The sequence below is a fragment of the Equus przewalskii genome, chromosome 1 (assembly GCF_037783145.1).
Source record: "Equus przewalskii isolate Varuska chromosome 1, EquPr2, whole genome shotgun sequence".
In the NCBI taxonomy this organism is placed as follows: domain Eukaryota; kingdom Metazoa; phylum Chordata; class Mammalia; order Perissodactyla; family Equidae; genus Equus; species Equus przewalskii.
This window is the reverse complement of record NC_091831.1, coordinates 160,971,161-160,991,434: the sequence shown is the minus strand read 5'-3', so window position 1 is coordinate 160,991,434 and position 20,274 is coordinate 160,971,161. Positions and strand designations below refer to the sequence as shown.

The following is a 20,274-nucleotide window of genomic DNA, read 5'->3' as shown; positions in this document are numbered from 1 at the left end:
AATAGCATAGGAAAATCTGGCATAATATTAAGTGAACAAAACAGGGTACACATGTGTACAATGGCCTAATCATAATTTTGGAGTGGGAAGATGATGGGAAATGTCCATAAAAAAGTTAAACGAAATACAATACATATAAAAACAAGCCTGTGCCCTTTTCTCTGCACTCCATTGCCTCTCCTCAGCCCTGTGCCTCTTTAGGAACCAGCTTCAAATCCTACTGAGGAGTCTAAGCACTGCTGTCCTGTTGAGTGACCTACCTTACTCATCACATAATTATCTTACTCACTGTCATATTTTTGTAACTTTAAAAAATAAGAGCTCCCTTCAGAGGACAGATATTTGCCACAGCTAGGAAGGTCACAGACTCTAAAGCAACTGTTACGCCCTGATATACGGCTGTATGTTAATCAACACGTTTGCTGAATAGTGAACATGTGAGGCTTTAGGCTACTGCTGTGAGTCCTGCACTCTGCAGCCCTGGGCTCCTGCCTTCAAGGAGCTCCATCTCTGTGGACAAATGAGACACATACATAACAAAGAATAAGTAACAAGAGAAGATGACACAAAAGTAGCACAGGCAATAAGTGCTAGAGGAGTTCACACGCATTTGTACACATACAGAGTGAGTTACTGCACTTCATTGTATACATCTTTTTTTTTCCTGAACCAAAATATAAACCCCTCAGATGTAGCAGTTCTATCTCATTTCTTACCGTTGTATCTAACCAAATGCCTAGTGTGTCTAGCAGATAGTAGGTGCTTAATAAATATGTCTGAAATTAATGATACTCTATGCTTTGCACAGTTAATACGCAAATTTTTTTTTTAAGAATTTATTTTTTTCCTTTTTCTCCCCAAAGCCCCCCAGTACATAGTTGTATATTCTTCATTGTGGATCCTTCTAGTTGTGGCATGCGGGACGCTGCCTCAGCGTGGTTTGATGAGCAGTGCCATGTCCGTGCCCAGGATTCGAACCAAGGAAACACTGGGCCGCCTGCAGCGGAGCGCGTGAACTTAACCACTCGGCCACAGGGCCAGCCCCAATACGCAAATATCTTTGAGTGAATTAATCATTACAGTACGAGTAAAGGCAAGGAATGCCATCTAAGTGCATGGTGGCTAGGGGTGTAGACAAGACAGTACTTGCTCCTGGTCTATTCCAGACTGAAAGGTTGGGAAACACTGGGGTAGCTGCCAATCAGGAGGCTCTGCTAACCCACTGGACTCCTTCCAGACTTCAGTTCTTGGTGGGGAGCGTGATAGGGGGTTTAGACCCATACTGAATATAGTTTTCATTACTTTTCAGAGGAGAAAAGCAATGACAAGTAAGCTGGCCCCACTTTTTCCAGGCTGAGCCACAGTAGTGACCTTAATGGAATCCTTGGTGCCAGCCATACCTTTGTCAGTTCACACCCAACGTCCCTTCTTCTGCTCCGTACGTAACTCCAGCTGTTCTTCTGTCCCTCCACCCCTTGGTCAAGGACAGAAGCCATGCTAGCCATCAGGCAGTCATCTTTCTGAAGTCCTCACTAGGAATCAGTGCTCTAAACCTCCCAGGGAAGTAATTATCTGATTTGAAGAGAAGGCTCATCCCTGAAAAGTTGACACGACCACAGAGAGCAAACTCAAAGTTCACCCTGAATGCAATGAAGAAAGGGAACAGAAGGAATCCTGATTTTCCCATCCTGGATTTTCTTGGTTCTTCAGGACACAGTATACACTTAAGGATTATTATTTGTCTATCTAGAGAAAACTTTCAAAGTTCATTACCTCCCCTGGCTTTGGGCAAACTTTAACCATTCTAGACAGGTAAGAATTTATCTCCCAAAGAGTTCCTTCAGGAGAGCATGCCACTGCCTTGCAAGGAGGAAGTTCTCCTTCATTTTTAACCTAAAGCACTCCTATTAAAATAGAGATTTATTTCTTTAGAAGACATTCAAGGCAGTAAATTAGCATCTTCTGTATCATTATTTCTCAGGTTATTCATGCATGCTAATGTTTGAGACCCAGAGCTCTACCTTTAGCCTTTAGAGGCTTCAAGACACTTTCATTTCCCCAATGTTAATAATTCTAATTATTTTCCTGTTTAATAGGTTCTACTCTCCATGATTTCCCTTCTCTATCTCTTCCTCCCTCTCTCAGGTTTCTTTCCACTCTTGGATTGTTCATTCCTCATCAACCCTCTGTCCCCTCCCCCACCTTCCCATCCCTAAGTCTCCTAACTGGACACAAGCCTTGCTTTACCATCCCCTCTTTCCTGACCTGGCCTCCTTCCCTGTAGGAATGTTAATTAGCATGTGGGATTTAATTAATTCAGCAGCTAATTAAAAATGGGAGAGGAAGAAAGGGAGAGGAGGGTGAGAGAGACAGAGCCCGCCTCAGTACAGAAGGCACCGCAGATGGTTCTGGGTTGGCTGGCACCATGCCACCGCCCTCCACCCCCCCTCCCCCAACAGCACGCACGGCGAGGGGGGAGGGGCAAAAGTGAAGGGCATAGACTGGCAGAGCCTCTAGACAGGCTCATTCAGTCCTGCCGCTGCTTTGTGCTGAGGAGAGACAGAAAGAGGGAGAAAACGAGAGAAAGGGAGGGAGAAACACAGACAGATCCACCCTCAGGAAGAGCAAAACAAGGGGGCATCACAACGAATGACTCCTCTTCTCTTCAACATGGGAAGAAGCGAAGAGGAGAGCTTGTTCATCCCAAAAGAGAGCCAGCATCTTGGGGTTCCCTGGCTCCTAAGGACCACTGAAGACAAGATGGGAAAAGATAGCCACTGATCCTTCTGAAGAAAAAGGGATAGCTTATTCCGACAACCAGGGACCCACTCTGCAGCCACTCTTCCCATACCACGCTTTTCCTCAGCATGAGCAGCCAATGAGGAAGACAGCTGTTGAAAAAGATGGGGGGCGGAGGGAGTGGGTACAGATGGGCGACGGTGAGCAAATGGACAAGAAGGAGATTTAAAGGAAGAGGAATGAAGGGTGTACGTGAGAAGGGAAGGGAAAAGTGGGAGAAGCAAAGAAGAAGAAATAAATAAAGGAGAAGGAAGAGAAGGAGGTGAGGGGCAGAGCCATGCTTTGTGTCCCAAGATGGATAAAGAGGGCCGGAGTGTCTGTGCAGAGGACTTCCACGTGTTGACCCCGCCCAGCCTAGGCCAGGCAGAGAGGGATGGCAGCACTGTAGGGAGGGGGCAGGAGCAGATCCTTCGGAGGGTCAACTAAGGTGCCGGAGACAGGGAACTCGTCCCACAGGACCTTCCTAAATACTGGACATTTCTGCCAAACCAGGAATTTATCAGAAGCAATGGAGAAAAGCTTCCAAATGAACAGAAAAGGAGGCTAGGATGACAGGAGGCTGCAGAATCCGATTCCAGGAGCTCCAGCGGGGAGATGGGTGAGGAATGGGATTTTTAGCAGCACCCAGCTGGCTCTCTAAGGGTGTCATCTGATACTCTGAGGGAAATACATTAGGGGACTGACTTGAGGATCTGAGGGATGAGAAAGAGAGGAAAGGCTGGGTTTCAGAAAGTACCCGTTTAGCGGGAGGCATCTAGGAAGCTGTGGAGCTTAAAGCCTTAGGAGGGAATAAAGGAGGGCAAGAAGAAGTCTGCCATCAGTGACAGATTACATAAGACTTGACTGAAAGAAATGGAGGAGGAGGGTGTGAAACCAGATGAAGCTTTTCTGGTGTTAACTGCCATAGAGCTGAACGCAATGGCAGACAAGGGTCATTGTAGCTAAGAGACAGGGTTTTCCTGGCTGGGAATTCTGATTTGATCTCTTTACCACCTAGAGCTTCCTATAAGAGCTAGCAGTGAGTGAATCAAAATTGGGAGAGAGGAAGTAGAAACTCAGGGGCTTTTTATTCTCCAGAGCTCAGCTGTGGGGCTAAAGCCAAGGCTGGCAGATGAGATAAAGCAGTTCTCAGAATAAGTTGCTACAGGCTCAAAGTGGAAATACACGAATGCTTTCAGAGCCTGTTTTCTAGTCTAGGTTTTAGTTAACAGGTAAGAACTATAAGAACATTTTAATATAGCCACAATGAGGGTTTTACACTAGATTTAGGACTATCAGTGCTGGTAGGAGGAATCAGGTGGTGATGGAGGCTTTTGTTATTCTAGCGGTCTTGGGACTGAAGAGTTAGTTGCAAATGAGCAGCAAGGTGAGAACGGAGACTCCAGAGGTTCCAGCATCCACCACCATGTACTATCCAGCCCCAAAATATTTTTGAGGGGGTAAAGGCTTTGGGGGTCTATTAGTTAGCAGGAAGGTCAAATTAAATCTGGAATGGGAAATAGAAAACAGGGCTTTGGATATTCCCTACCTTGGCACTGCCGAGGCCCCTCTGAGAGGCTGGACTGTGGAACCCCAAGGGGAATGCGAGTCCCTCCCCGGGGAGCCAGGCACCTCACCAGGCCAGCACACCCCAGCTCTCCCACTGCTGATGCTCTCCCTCAGCAGGCAAACCAAGGCTGGCTTAGACACAAAAGCTAACTGTGCTGCTGGCTTCAAGGCTGTCAGTGACTCTGGGATGAAATGGGAACACTGGCTTCCAAGGAGTAGTCACCCAAAAAGTCAGACTCAGATGTCTGAGAGGATATAGATCCTAATGCCAGCTCTGCTAATGATTTACCTGTACAGTTCAGGACAGTTCACTTCCCCCTATAGGCCCTGAGAGGAAGAAAACAAAAGTCAACCAATTTTAGCTACAGCACCGTAAGCACCTTGAGAAGAAATAGTTAAAACTTCATGACTCTTCTAAAAGGATACTAAAGCTGAAAAGTCCCTACCAGTCACTGCAACGAGTATTTATTGAGCCTTGCTTTTAAGAGAGAGACCTTAACAGGGATCATCATGTATGTTACATGAGTCCACGATTCCATCTAGAGTCCCTTGAATAGGACAAAGAGGCCTCTGAAAAGGGCAGCAGGAAACTCAGCTGAGGCCACTGGCCCATCGCCTCCAACCAACGTACACACCTTAGGAGGGCAGAAGAGCAGGCAAGAGGTTTCCACAGGCACCTCCAAGGCTCAGACAATAAAATGAAGGGTGTGGCCTTCTAGCCCATTTTTCACTGTGGCTCTTTTCAGGGCTCTTCTGTGCAGACAAATCTGCCTCTGTCCCTAGTCCAGGAGTCAGCTTTGACTCACACAGGCTAGGGAAATGGAAGCCAGTCATTCTGGGGCTGGACTTAAGCTAAGGAAGACCTCCTCCCACCAAGGAACAAAGGAAAGAGGCCAACTGTCCATCTTGTGGACAATTCAATTCCTAGGGCATACACAAGGCAAAGACTCAGCACTGTTATCCAAGGAGTTACTAGGATGCTATTAATCCATAAAAATAACTCAATAAGACGAAAACTAGCCATCCTAGAAATTGGATAACTTTACAATCAACAACACTGCTGAGGTAGCCCAGGGGTTATACTGGTCACACAATGAGCAGGCTCCAGATAAAGTTAAGAAGCAAAGTAGAGCAAAAGCTAGGGTAATGGTCTGATGAGTTTGGACTACATTCTGGAAAGACTAAACAATAAAGGGAGCTATGGCTGAATGGGGCAACCACGTGAACTCAGCTGAGATAAAGGACAGACATGGAATGACAGAAGCAGGAAGCAGCCTACAACAGTGAACTGGGGTCCTACAGCCGGAATAGTGCTCAGCAGCTACCTGACAGCCAGGGTGCCCATCAAACAGGTGTCACAGCTGCCCTGGCAAGGACCTTCTTAGGACTCAAAAGATCAATAACAGGACATCACCTGAGGGACCAGAGAACAGGTTTTAAAGCATGGTTTTCCTTCAGAGTCTTCAAAATACAGAATAACAAAAGCACAGCTATCCTTAGTGATCTACACCAAAACTTTTTGGATGAAGCCCATATTATCTGAATTCTTGTGACTCCGTATCTCCCATTTTCCCAGCATGTGGAACCAAATTCTGCAGATTCAGATAACATGGTATCCCTTGCCAGCTGAACTCTCACTATCCAAATCCAGAAACTGAGTAGATTTGGCAGCAAAGGATACCTTTGCTTTCCCATCTCCATTCATTTCCCTCACAGAGCCTCGTCATGCTCCTGACCTAGCCCTCCACACTGACCCCTCAGTTCCCCTCACCCTGTTCTCCTCTAACCCCCTCTCACCCACAGCCTCTTTCATTAGGAGAGTCATCTGTAAAATGCCAATGGTAGAAGAAATAAAGAAAAACAAAGGGAGTAAGGAAGAGGGTAGATTTTAGATAGGGGAGTGAGATGGAAACCCTGCAGACAGACAGAGAGAGAAATAGAGAAAGCAAGAAAGCTGGAGCAGGGGGGAGGGGACGATGGCACTGCGGAAAAAAAGAGCGCCACAAAATTAATTTGAGGAAGGGAACAGTAGAGGAGACGTCGATGGAATAACAATCAGGCAGTGGAGGGCTGGGGAAAGGGGGAGGCTGCCAGGGGGTGGGGAGGAATGGGGTTGGGGAGGAGGGCCGTGCTCACAGAGCAACAGCAGCACCACCTATGGGCATGGGGAAGGGTTACAGACAGCAACAAAAGAGGCCCCCACCTGGGCACGGGGGTCTGGGGTGTAGGTGGGGAGGGAGAAGCCACAGCTTCTGCCCTTCAAACCTCTCCGTAACATAACATGCAGGCCAGAAGAATAAATTCTATATGGCTCTCCTGGGAAGAGAGGGACTTAACAAGGTAAGGGAGGGAGGACAGAGAACTCCTGGCTTTTTCCATTCCAAGGGGGTTTCCCCTTCAGAATCCAGGCAGTAGAAAAGGTATGAAAGGGGAGGAATGCTGGGACTGAAATGAGCATGTGCACCTGCTTCTGCTTTCATTAGCTGGAGAAAGGATTTTATCTTTATTTCCAAGTGATTTCCTCTCCCCACTGGATGGTGGAGTACAGCTCCCTCCCTGGGGCAACGGATGCCCCTCACTCAGCTGCTTCCTCTCAGCATTGCCATGAAACTCCCAACTATCATTAGAAAGCCCCAGGGAGCCACCAAGCTCTGAGAAGGAAAGGGAAGGGTCCCCCCACCAGTCAAAGAGACCTGGGGGGAGGGTGGAAAGAATGAAAGAGAGAATGCAAAATCTCTGCAGAGGGAGGGGAGAGAGAAATGTGCTCAGTGGTATTTGTTGTGCTTCCAGGGAGGAAGGATCCGTCACATTTTTAATAATAATAAATACATGAAGACAGATTTGCCAGCACTGCTCTGGCTCCTTGGGAAGTGTGGGGGAGGGGAGCCAATGCAGCTGCAGCAAAGACCAGTATCTCCCCTCCCCTCCCCCATTAGACAGGCTCAGTATTGCAGCAGCCTCCTCCTCCCCCTCTAACTGCAGTCCTCCCCATCACAGCCCACCCTTCCCATGGTCCCTTTACACAGCTCTGGCCTCCACCTCTCTCCCTCTCTCCATTATCCCCAACCCTAGACTCTATCCTTTCAGCACTGGTCCTCATTTAACAGTCTCACTCTACCTCTCAGAAGCCCTAGTACCCACACGGCACTCCCCCAAATCTTGAGGCCCCACTCTCTCCTACCAGTGCCCTTTGCAGCTGACAGTAATCTTCCCCATCCAACACCCCCACAGTAGTCCAGCACATTTCAGCATCTCCTGGATTCCACCAAAAAAGATTACTTTTTTTCCCCATTTTTATTTCAATGTGACCTCCTTTCTCACAGCCTTAAATATAATGGCCATCAAATGTGCTTGTGTTCAGGGGGTGTCAGGGCCTCGGGACTAGGTGACTACCGCCACCTATTGACCCAAATTTGTTCAAGACAGACCTTTAATACACTTCTTACACAGCGATGCTCTGTTATTTCAAAAGCATCAATAGCTTAAACATGCAAAGGCATGGCTCTTGGGGCTTCTCTGCGACCCTCTGAACAATGAGATCAAAGAAATACAAAAGCAAGACTGGGCAGAGAGCCAAAGAAATGATGCCTTTCTCCATGGCACAGGCAGAAAAAGAGGCTGAGCTCAAAGAATGGAAAAGCAACTTTAAGTCTCCTCAAGGGTCTGTAAGCAATGAGTACGGGACAGACTGAGTCTTTCTCAAGGGCTGTTAAAAATCTTGTGCATCACAATATGAATGTTGTTACCAATAGAGCAGAAGTCAGATTTCACTCATATGACTCCATCAAGTTGGCCAAATCTCTGGATAAGTCTAAACATCAACCTGAGGTTTGCACACCTAAAAGATCCCAGGGAAGACAGGGACACCCAGGACTGTTGCTCTGACTGAATCCACACCAGTCAGAACTGGAGACTGGACAGATAAACTGGGCTCTGTAAAGGGGCAGGTCTACAGCACACAGCTCTATGTACCTTCCACCAACCCAACATAAGGAAAGAGATGGGGCAACTTGAACTCTCCGTGGTGCTGAAAACAGACACAATCAAGTCATCGTTTCCTCATAAATGAAACATTTTTCTAATAAGGTATCCATGAAGACTGCTGTGAACTCCTGACAAACATTTCCCCAAGCTTTCAGAAAATTCCAATAAAACAAAGCTTTAGAGGCAAAAACAGCCTTGGTCAAACCCTATTCTCCACTCCCTCAGATGAAAAAACTAAGGTAGAGATGCTAAATTATTTGTCCAGAACAAAGGCAAGACTCCTCTTACCACTACATGATAAAACTAAACAGGTGCTGATGTGCACTAATGACAGATATTACTTAGTGAACATTGAAAATGATCTGTTGTTAGAAATGCACTGAGGAAATCTGACATTCATGTGATCCAAATGATCAGAGAACTGAATCTGTGCCTAAAAATAGGAGAAAGAAATGCAAACACCACCAGCTATAAAAAAACCCTGAAATTCTTAAGTTCCCTTGCTCTACTACTGTTAACAGTGGTTTTCAAACTATATTCTATAAAGATCCCTCGCACTTCTCAGAAATCTTGGAGAAGGTGGGCCATAAGATGGAGCTCCAGAACCCTCCATCCCCACTCAACCAAAGTAACCTCACTCACGCCTCTATGTCTGTTTCAAACATCGAGAATCCATGTAAAACTTTGTCAATAGTGCACTCTAAACATTGTTTGATGACTCTGGTGCAAATATTCTCAGAAATTATTCCTCTTTTTGTTGGAAAATTCTTTCAAATAATGCCTGTCACCTAGAAGGCTAGGGGTAACAAGATGTCCTGGGATAAAAGACTGGATTGAATGATTATATGATCCACAATGGCAGGGATTTTTTGTCCGTTCAGTTCACTGCTATACCAAGAGGCCAAAATAGTATCTGGAACTTGGGGTTTCTCAAATAGAAAGGGGGAAGTGGGGAGTGGGGAGCTAAGGGTTATAATCTACCTACCAATGTTTTTTTTTTTCTTTTCTTAAAGAAAAACCTTGAAGATTTTCATAAACCTCAGGCCACCTGAGGTCCTCCATCTTCTGTGTTCCCCAAGTACTGGTTCTCTAACTTAACAGCCATGTCACCTTGGGCAAACAACCCAAGTCTTTAGTTTCCTCACTAGTAAAATAAAGATGGCATATATTTTACAAGGACCAAGTGTAAAGCACTTAGGTCAGTACATAACACAAAATAAGATCTTAAAAAAAAAGGCACTTCCTTTCCCTTGGCAGGTCCCATAATCCAAAAATCTTAATAAATTAGAAGCAAATGCAATAGTTACTATTCCTAAATAAGAAGTTAATGTGGAAGACCTAACTAATTAAAGCACCTTTGAACTGAACCTCTTGTCCAGTTAATTCAGCCAGAAAGGGAAAGGAATCTCTAAATCTGTTCTCGTGGCTCTTTGCTTAGGTTCACTTGAGGAAACAGAAGTATGAAGGCCCTAGGCACATCAGGCTCCCTCAGATCTGCCAGGGACAAAAGTTAGGGGCCCCAGACACCTATTTTGATGTCATCCATGAAAAACAGCTCTAGGCTCTTTGGTTTGGAGGGAATCTCAGTGCTTCAGTCGAACACATTTATTTTTCAGCTGAGAAAAATTAAAGGCCAGAGTTAACAGAAGACAGTACTAAGTTGTCTCCTAACTACTTTCTATCAGGCTGCAGCTGACTGAAAAGACCCCTGCCCCAAGTGGGAAGACCAGTATAAATCCAGATCCATAGGATTCGGAATCAATAGGTTTTAGTGATGTAATGACCCAAATCATATCCCTCTCCATGACAATGATCAGGAATGCCAGACACTAAATTAGGTGTTCCTGAGACCCCACGCCCTTAAAAACACTCCAATGAATTAAGTCAGACTCCTCAACTTCTCGTTCCGTTCCTTTTTCACTTCCTGTATTATCTAAGGCCTGAGAGATCTCTCACCAACAGAGAAGGTCATTCTCCGGAAAATACAGGATCTCAGATTCGTAATTCCCACCAGTCTCCTGACTTGGGCTGGTATTTCTGCAGAATTTTCATTCTTTTGGTCTTCAAGCTAAGAATCTTCTGTCTGCCTATTTTCTGGCATTCTTTTGCAAGCTCTTTGTAAAAGGGCTGGCATTACTGACTGATAAACTGAGGTTTTAGTTGAAAGAAGGTCAAAGAGGCTGAAAAACACAAAACTATACCTAGTCTTCTCATTTGCTGTACTATTCTCTCCAGATACACTCTACTGACCAAAGATCAGCACTACGTTCACGCTATTTTAGAAAGAAAAACATTCAGAGAAGTGGAGACAAGAATAACTCTTGCTGATGAGGAACGGCTCTATCTCGCTTTTAATTATAGTCAAGCGCCAAAGGTTTCCTGAACCACTAATGCCACCTGGTGGCCAGAAAGATACATTAATAAAACTTAACATCCATGTATTTGAGATACCTGTATTATAACAAATCATACAGAAGTTCAGAGGAATGTGGGGTCAAAGAGATTACCATACTTTTCTAATCTCACAATAATTTTTTTGGTTAAATAACCAATTTCTAGTTTCTGGGGAAAATCTATTACCAAAGAAAACTATATAAAGCCAAACTTCACTCACTCCCCAAAAATCTCATCTTTCCCTTTTCATGACCCTCTCACCAAAAATACCCCATACCCAGTGATTCCAGTCATACAATACATGTGCAAAAAGGCCTTCAATTCGTAAGTACAATCACTTTTATTAATAAAGAACTTTCCACATGTCCAGGGCAAACAATTAATGAATTCCAAGGAAAAAACCTACATACAGTGAAATTAGAAGCATCCCAGGATGACAAAAATATATATAAATATGTACACCCATAATCACCGCCGCCTCCGAAAACCTGAAAGGAAGGGAAACCAAGAATGAGGCAAAAGAGAGCTGGAAAAGCTGAAGGGACAGAAAAAAAGGATATCTACACAGAAAGGCTCAATAGGGGCAGGTCCCCTAGTCAGTACTCTCTCTGTTCTCCCAGGACAAAAGACTAGACGTAGGAATGAAAGTGAAATGGGACAACAGTTCCTTCAAGCGATCCTTCTATAGCTGTACTTAAGGAAGCCCAAATGGGTGGTGGGACCTGAGAGATGGAATCCAGAAATCTCTTTTGTAAATGATGCTGATTTTCAGCTTCAGAAAGAAGAAAAATAAAAGCCCATCTAAAGAGATTAATGCCCAGTACGGAAGAGATAACCACTGGAATTGGTAGGACCCAGAATGGCAAATCCAGAGAGTTGGCATCCTAGTTCATTCTCCCCACCCTGCATTTGACCACCTAAGTCCTACCATTCACTGACCTTTTTTCTTCTGACCTTTCTTAGGTATCTTCTTCCGCTTCTTAACAGGATTCTGATCCTGGAGACAGACGGAAAAGTGAAGGAATGGCAATGTGCTTCCAAGTGTTAGTGTCTCTCCCCAAGTTCCTCATGGTAACAAGCCCCTAATACACTTGGCCGAAAGCACGAACGTCACCTTCCACCACTGTATCACAATCTCACCTCATCAAGATGAGGCGTTCCTCCTGTCAAAGCACTGATGTCACTGAAGTGCGTGAGGGAATGAAGCTGTGAGCTCATGACATTTGCTCGTTTTCGCCGTCCTTTCTCTCGCTTACTGACACTTAAACGCACCATCATGCTCTCCTCATAGTTAATCCTGCCAGAGAAATACAGACACTGTTTCCAGCACACTCAGTCCACAGAGACAGAAAGCTGCAGCCAAGAACCTGAGCCCAGGTATTTACTCATCCCTTGTTCAGACAGTTCTCAAGAAATTTCATAGCACATCAATATGGTATTTAGTAAGGACATACTGAATGCTCAATGCTGAGCTTCCTCAATGAAACGTTCTTTGTGCCAGAACTTCCTTCCTCCCTAGAAACGAACTCACAGCCTATCCAAAGGAATATTTAAACTATTATATCATAAAATTCTCATATTTCAGCTCCATAAACAGGACTCCCTACATACGCCCTTTCACTCACATCTATCAACTGCTGAGACTGCCACCTGAGCAAAGCTGACTAATCTGTACTCAAGTCACAATTGCTTCTCTACTTTTCTTCCCTGAACTTACCTAGCACTGTTGATGCCATCACAAAAACCTGCCTTTATTGCCCTCTGCACAAAAGTGAAAGCTGTGATAATACAGAATTTTAAAGCCCTACTGGGTGGAACTGCGCATGTTCTTCTTCATATAGCAGTTGCTCAACTTAAACAATTAGGAAAAAAAGGTTTTTTTCCTAGTTCCTATTCTATACCTCAAACCCCTAATTCTTAGAAACTGTCACTCCAAGTTTTTCACTCCACTTTCTATATACTGTGAGTTCTCTTGGTACCATACTTAATTAAATTCAACCAAAGCACAAGGGTAGGTCTCTACAGCGGAGAAACAATTTCTAATTGGAAGGGCTCAAACCTGTGTTGATCCTCCTGACTCTGGCGAGTAACATGAGGATGCCGAGCATCACGGATTTCCTCTGGAGCATCTGAGTACTGTTCCTTAAGCTCACGAATGACAGAGCTGCTCAGTGCCCGTCTCTTGGCTCGTTCCAGGCGCTTCTTCTCCCGCTCAGCTTCCGTTTCATCTATGTGATAAAAATCAGCAAGAGTTATCCCAGAACAGAGAAGAGAAACACAATTCATGCTGAGGAGGCAGCTGCTCACAGTTCATACCATAATGTACCGGAACCAAGCGTGGTGGAACATATTTCTTAGCTGTTCCTTTTACAGATTTCTTTCCTGAAGACTCAGACTGGCCTTCCTCTGCTTCATCTTCCTCCTCATCCTCAGAGCTCAACTACAAAGGGAACATAATGTCCACAAACTAAGGAAGTGTTAGTCACACAAGTGATAAGAAAAACCAAAGCTGGAGTAACCTGGGGAGGTGGGAATACTCAATGTCTTAAGGCACAAGCTGGGCATCAATAGTAATAAGAAAATCCCAGGAGACCCAGGATCACCAGGAGGCTCGTTCAGGCTTAGCTTCCTCAGGAAAACCAGGATAATGCAACCCCTTACCTTGCTCATCATATTGCTGGGACGAGGCTTAAAACGGAGGGGGTCGTTCTCACCTGAAACAAAAAACCCAAGTGATTTTCTAAGGTTTGGATCTTTATGATGGTCTCCACATAACCTTATAGCTTCCCCCACTTACTGAGGCTGCCTGTTGCTGCAGTCTTGACCAGTTTGTCAATTTGATACTTCAGTTTTTGGTCCAAGGGACGAAGCTTTTCTAAAACCTACAACATGGTTAAAAAGGATTACATTCCCTTCCCAAAATTAAGCACACACCAGAGTTCCTATATTAAGTTGACAGATAAAGCACCTAAAATATGCAAAGTGCAGCAAATGAAGAGAAAAATACTTTTTCCATTTGGTTTCCTCACTTAAACATAAGAACACCCACTTAAATAAGAGCTATTGTGTGACAGTCCTGGAGTTCAGGATTTGGAAACCTAGAACTCTAAAATGCCAAATGCTTCATACTGTGCGAATCTCCACCAGTCTCAAAACTGCAGCATGTCCCTGAAGAGACCCTCCTGAGGCTTTGTCCAGGATGAGATGGCTCAAATCCATAAGGTACATGAGCAGCAGCTGGTCTTTCACTTCCAAGAGGCTGAGACCCTGAGTTGAATAAAACCGTAAGAGATGCAAATTCAGTTTGAGCCAGAGAATCACGAGGCGAGCCTAGGAGAAACAGGATAATTTTTTCCAAGTTCCAGTTTTTCCCAATCAGTTCATATAAGGCATTTAGAGTAGTCTCAAGGACGTGGCTGTACCTAAAATGGCCAGAGAGAAAATTATGCTAACACGAGAGAAGCAAAGTTGAGAGGATTACTGGAAGAGAGTAAGAGTAGGAAAATCAAAGTATCCCCCAAAATGACTACTGCAGGGTTTCTCAACCTCAGAGCTACTGACATTTGGGGACAGATAATTAATTCCTTGTTGTGGTGCACAGTCCAGGAACTGGAGGATGTTCAGCAGCATCCTGGGCCTCTACCCACTGATGCCCCCCAAATTGTGACAATCAAAACAGTCCCCACACATTGTTGAATTTTGAATTAAATTAATCAAAACAATTAATGATTTTATCCCCATACAATGGAACCACATGATACAGGTAAAACAATGATCTATACATGCAGACATGCAATTCAGTCCATGTCAACACAAGGTTTTTTTAAAAGTGTGCTTAATATGGTTCCAATTAAGCGGGAAGGAAGTATGACACACAATTAACAACTGCTACCCTTGGGGATCAAGATGAGGAAAAGGAAGAAATGGAGTGCTTGTACTGTGAAAGTGTTTTTCCATCAAACACATATAATTTCTATAATCTCCAAAACATGTACCCCAGTAGTTATCTCAGAATGGTGATTATATTAGTTCTTAATTTTCTTTTTTGTGCTTTCTTGTATCTTCCAAACTTTCTAAAATTAAAAGTGTATTATATTTACAGGCAGAAAAATCCAGCAAATGTCATAGTTTATCCTTTTAAATAAAACAAAGTAACATGTGTGAGCATTGACTTAAGTTACAGATATTAAATAAAGAAAAGAAGAAAAGAGTCACTGTGACTGTATAAAACTGAAAAAGTCCACAGCCCTGGGAAGACCTATTTCAGACCAGTTAAATATTCTGCCCAAGATTACAGAGTAATAGGAGTAGAGCTGGGATTCAAACTCAGTCTGACTCCAACATCTAAGCCCTGGATATCTTTAAACCAACATGTTAAGCCTTGAGATCAGCACTAGTGTGCTACAGAAGGATGAGCAAAGGATTTAAAAACAGACAAATTGAGTTTAAGTTCTGAATTAGGCATCTGGTAGTCAAATGTTGGGAAGTCACTTAACCTTATGATCTCAGTCTTCACATCTGTAATATGTACAGTACTTCTTTCCTGCCCCAAAGAGTAATTATGAGGCTCAAATAAGATAACGTGACTCTTTGTTAAAAATTTATTTAGTAACTACAACTTAAGTCAGTGCTCACAGATTACTTCCTTTTATTTAAAAGAATATACTATATAATATTTGCTTGAGCAACGTGTAACCTGTAAAACACTTTGTAAAAGTCTTGGTCATGAAAGATAAGTTAATAAACATCTGTTCAATGAATAAACACACAGTGATCTAAGATACTGGAAGCCCATCTCAAAAAGGCATTAAAGGGGCCGGCCCCGTGGCCGAGTGGTTAAGTTCGCGCACTCTGCTGCAGGCAGCCCAGTGTTTCGTTGGTTTGAATCCTGCACGCGAACATGGCACTGCTCATCAAACCACGCTGAGGCGGCGTCCCACATGCCACAACTAGAAGGACCCACAACGAAGAATATACAACTATGTACCGGGGGGCTTTGGGGAGAAAAAGGAAAAAAATAAAATCTTTAAAAAAAAAAAAAGGCATTAAAAATAGGCCAAACCATGGCACCCAGACTAAAGACAGCCAAGAATTTGAGAAGTAGGCTCTTCAGACACGCTTGGGCACTGTCAAGTTGAAACTAGGTTACAAGCATATGAAAGAAAAACAAAGCAGCAAGAAAAAGCAAAGATTAAAAAAAGTCAGAAAAAGTAAAAAGACAATAAAATTTAATGATGAGAAAGAAAAGGCAAAAAGAGAAGATATTAAAGTGCTGTTTGCTATCTCTCTAAAGCACAAATCTGCTGTAAATTCCATGCTTAAAAATCCTTCAATGATTCTTATTAAGCTACTACAATGATTTTCACACTTTTGCTAATTTTCACACACACGCTGATGGCATGTTTTGCTTAAATAGTATCTTAGGACTAAAGCTCAATAAATAAAATGAGTAACACCAGAGTGTTCCAGTTCAAACAGATATGAGGGATCCAGAGTCCTCCTCCTATACTGCCCCACACCCAATGATCCCTAGAAGGTTTTCTAAGACCTTAATTTGAAAACTACCATATTTCAATTTTAAGATGCACATCATTTTCATATTTTAATATCTCTGAAGTCAGGATGCATCTTTTAATCAACAGTACCTTAGCATTATATAATAGATCAACAGGTTGCATTTTTTTCCTAGTATATAAAACAACTGGTATGTCTCTAATTACCAGCATCTTAGGTTAGATGAAATACAATATTAACTCCTCAGTTGGCCTACAAGGCCCTTCACAGAGTGACTACTTTTCCAGCCTTATTTCCTACTCCTAAAACACACACACACACACAAAATTTACATCTGACTACACTAAATGACTTACCTCCTTCCCCAGAACATGACCATGCTTCCAAGTATTTGTGTCACGCATGCGCTGTTTCTTTCTGTCCCTCTGACTCCTATTTATTCTTCACAATCCTGTTACCTCCTCTGAGAAGCCTTCCCTGACTTCCTCTGCTAATTATTTAATCTCTCTCCTTGGCTTGCACAGCACTCAACATGTCTCTGTAACATGACTGTTACTGCTTATACCTATTGCTTTGTTCTGTCTTCACTAGACTTAAGCACAGCAACTGGATCTTATTCATCTATGAAGCTCCAGCACTTAGGACACACAAGATACTCAAATCTATGATGAAAGAATGGCTGAGAACATCAAGTCAAGGAATGCTTACTCTTCAAGTAGGACTTACCTTCTCTGTAGGAAAGGCTCTAGCTTGAACTTTTTTCGTCAGAGCTTGCACTTGTGCAGTTACAGCCGTCACCTGAAATCAGTCCAAATAAAACAGCTTACCAAAATATATCAAGTCATCTCTGTGAGCTATGAAGGGCAAAAGCTAAACAATGCCGCCTAAAAGTTATCTGAAACACTGCCTAAAGTACAGTACTATCTTCTTTCTAGTTTTGGGAAAGTATAGAAGAGATGGTTTCTGATACTTCTCCAAAAGGTAAAAAAACCCTTCCATCTCTTCTTAAACTAAAGAAACCATGGGGAGGGGCTAAGGACTGGGACAGTGGTGATGGGGGGACTGTAACTTTATCTATATGGGTTGAACTTACAAGGCATCGAATTATATAAATGTATACTTTCCAGCACCCAAAGAGCAAATCCTATCACCTTTTTCTCTATCGGTGTCCTTAGCTATTAAGAATGAAGGAAACGGATTCAGTTTTCTTTTCGGAGTTGTCTCTATTCCTTTGGATGCAGAAATCAAATACTTTGCATTCTAACCTAAAAACGTTTTCCTTAAATCATTTTCCTCTTATGCTATTTGGTAGCATTCAAATATATGCCCCCAAGTCACCAAAGTCTGAAGGCGAGGCACACAAAGTCAAAGCCCATCCGTGACTGATCCATTCCAAAGGAGTAACATTACTCACCTGCTCCTGAAGGTTCTTCAGAAGTGTCACGGCACTTTGCAGGTCTGACTCTACCACCCCCTATAGAAGGGAGAAGGAGAGTAAAGAAAACCCATTCTTTCCCCCAGGATAATGAAAAGACGGGGCGACTGACGTGGAAATCCCTCTCTCTCCTTCAGACACACCAGACTTCCCGGCCTTCCCACTCCGGGTGGGGCACATGCAGCCTCGCCTCACAGCCGGCCAGGCCTCCTGGTTACTGTAGAGGAGCGTTAACTTCAGTTCCGTCTCCCTACTACTGCTTTTGCCCAGCTAGGCCAGGGAAGTCGCCTTCCTAAAGCTACTTTCATCACTACCCTTCCCTCGCGCCAATAATATGCCTCTAGCAGCAGAGAGAAAAGGAAACGTCCACAATAGCAACGCGAGAAATAAAACGCGACACTCACCGACGCCGCCATCTTGGCATGAGCCCGCCCCTTCCGGGGCTGTACTTCCTGACAGCGAAGTTATCTTGATAGACAACAGCCGTCTGCAAATTTAAGCCAATAGGAATAGGGACTCCCTCACTTCCGCCCCGAACAGGATGTTCGAGAGGAGGGGCCGGGTCCAGCCAATGGAATAGGAGAACTGGCTAAATTCGTCAGACTTAGGAGGCGATCTAATGACGTAAAGATGCTCTTGGAAAGAGGCAAGTGATTAGTAGGTTGAGTAGAATGATTGAAGCTAAACCAATGAAAACGGGGCAGGTGGTTGATTGACAGTTAAAGGGGCCCAATGGAAGAAAAGAGTTAGCTGAGTGAACTGAGCGTATTGGCTCCTGGATGCCGCAGTACCCAGAGCCTTTTTCACGACTTTTCCCTTCTGTGGCCAGAACCGGCCGCTAGGTGACAGGCTTTGGCTTCGTTCTGAGGGGACCGCGTTGCGGAGTCGCCATTGCTGGCTGCTGCTCCATCGCGGGCTGCGCGAGATTTCTCGTAGACCTCAGTGCTCTTAGGTCAATTTTGTGACAGTAGTCATATGTGACTACTCGGTCTCTGAGGCTTTTTCATCTGCAAATAGGAGAGTTAGACCAGAGAAGCCCAGAGCCAGGGTTTAGAAACGGAAAAACCAGGGCACTGGCCATCATCGTGTGCACCGGGAGGCACCGCGGAAACACCCCCAGATGCCGCCCCGACACTCCTACCAGTGTGTGAACGTCAAAGGGAGTGCGTTTTACAAAGGAGGAAGCCAGTTCAGATTTACGTGACTTGACCCCAGTCACGGGTCTGCAGCAGACCTTGGTTCAAACCCAGCCTGTGCATATTTCATGATACCCGCCTCATATTTTCTCGTACTTTCAAATGTGTCAGCTCACTCTGTTTCTCACAGGCTGGTGAATAAGTTGGATGGGTATTAAGTGTTCCATCATCTCCCTTAGAAGGTAAGCGCTGTAAGGGCAGATGATGGTCTTGAATTTGCCCTGCAACTGCCCAGCCGACCCAGGGCTAGAAATCTGACCTGTCTTGGAGCGGGCTTCTGGAATAAATGGAGCCAGAGTGGGGGAAAAACTGGTTTCTCAATCTTTTGCTGAGCTGAGGAAGAAGAAGGAAGGGGATATCCAGTCCCCAGGCCTCTAACATTGATTTGCTGCTTCAGGCTGAGCATGTAAGCTCAGGGTGCCTGGACAACCTACTCAGTCAATTAACCAGTAGCTTTTGTGCCATTTATCAAGATTTGTATTATGAAAAGCTTCCGTTTCAACATGAATTCTCAAAGTGGTCTAGTTAGGTCACAAATAAGCTTTTCCTTTCCTTGAAACTTGAAATTTAGTCTTTTCATATGCATAGTCTTTTCGTACCAGTATCATAATATACTGATGAGAAAACAAATTACACTGCCTTGTTTTGTTTTGATTAGTAAATGCTTGTCAGCTATTCCTTTCCTTACAAGAAAATGTTGTAGTTTACAGTACAGTAAATCTTTGTAAAACTCTACCAGGGGTGAACTAAGAAGTATTGGCAAAGAACACAAAATCATTAAATTTGTTGTTTTCTATTTCTTTCAACGGTTCTATAAACTGGTGATCATTCATGACATTTGCACTTATAAACTGAGCAAAATTTTTAACCTCTTCATTGAGATTTAATACACATACCATGCAATTCACCTATTTAAAGACTATAATTCAATGATTTTTAGTATATTCACTGAGTTGTGCAATTATCACTACAATCAATTTTAGAACATTTTTATCAGTCCGTAAAAAAATTTACCCATTAGCAGTTACTCACCCTTTTCTCTTCACCCCGACCCCCAGCCCTAGGCAACCACTAATCTTTGTGTTCCTATAGATTTATCTATTCTGGACATTTCATAAGAGTGGAATCATACAATACATGGTCTTTTGTGACTGGCTGCTTTCACTTAGCGTAACGTTTTCAAGGTTCACCTATCTTGTAGCATGTATCAGTACTTTATTCCCTTTTATTGATGTATAGTACTTCATCCTATGGATATACCACATTTTATTTATGCATTCATTGCTTGATGGACATTTGGGTTGTTTCCACTTTGTGGCTGTTACGAATAGTGTGCCATGAACATTTGTATACAAGTGTTTGTAGAGAAATATGTTTTCATTTGTCTTGGGTATATACCTAGGA

At 43.7% G+C, this 20,274-nt stretch overlaps 1 protein-coding gene across 10 annotated transcripts in view; it reads right to left on the bottom strand.

The window, feature by feature from the left end:
• The window catches only part of NGDN (neuroguidin), a 63,213-nt gene extending 45,066 nt beyond the window's left edge, over positions 1-18,147 (bottom strand). For 7 of the 10 annotated variants that reach the window (XR_011530444.1, XR_011530431.1, XR_011530435.1 and 4 more), the window contains exons 1-10: positions 18,079-18,143; positions 17,654-17,713; positions 16,966-17,037; positions 13,855-13,992; positions 13,523-13,607; positions 13,387-13,439; positions 13,042-13,165; positions 12,785-12,953; positions 11,866-12,022; positions 11,665-11,722 (exon numbers count right to left, since the gene is read on the bottom strand). Coding sequence is in view for 2 of the 10 variants with exons in the window: in XM_008538205.2 (XP_008536427.1) it covers positions 11,194-11,213; positions 11,665-11,722; positions 11,866-12,022; positions 12,785-12,953; positions 13,042-13,165; positions 13,387-13,439; positions 13,523-13,607; positions 13,855-13,992; positions 16,966-17,037; positions 17,654-17,713; positions 18,079-18,090 (948 nt within the window). In the remaining 8 variants the exon portion in view is untranslated. Of the gene's footprint in view, positions 1-11,046; positions 11,214-11,664; positions 11,723-11,865; positions 12,023-12,784; positions 12,954-13,041; positions 13,166-13,386; positions 13,440-13,522; positions 13,608-13,854; positions 13,993-16,965; positions 17,038-17,653; positions 17,714-18,078 lie in introns of those variants that run through there. The other 3 variants (XM_008538205.2, XM_008538206.2, XR_011530450.1) reach the window with 3 other exon arrangements.
• Positions 18,148-20,274: the final 2,127 nt, after the last annotated feature.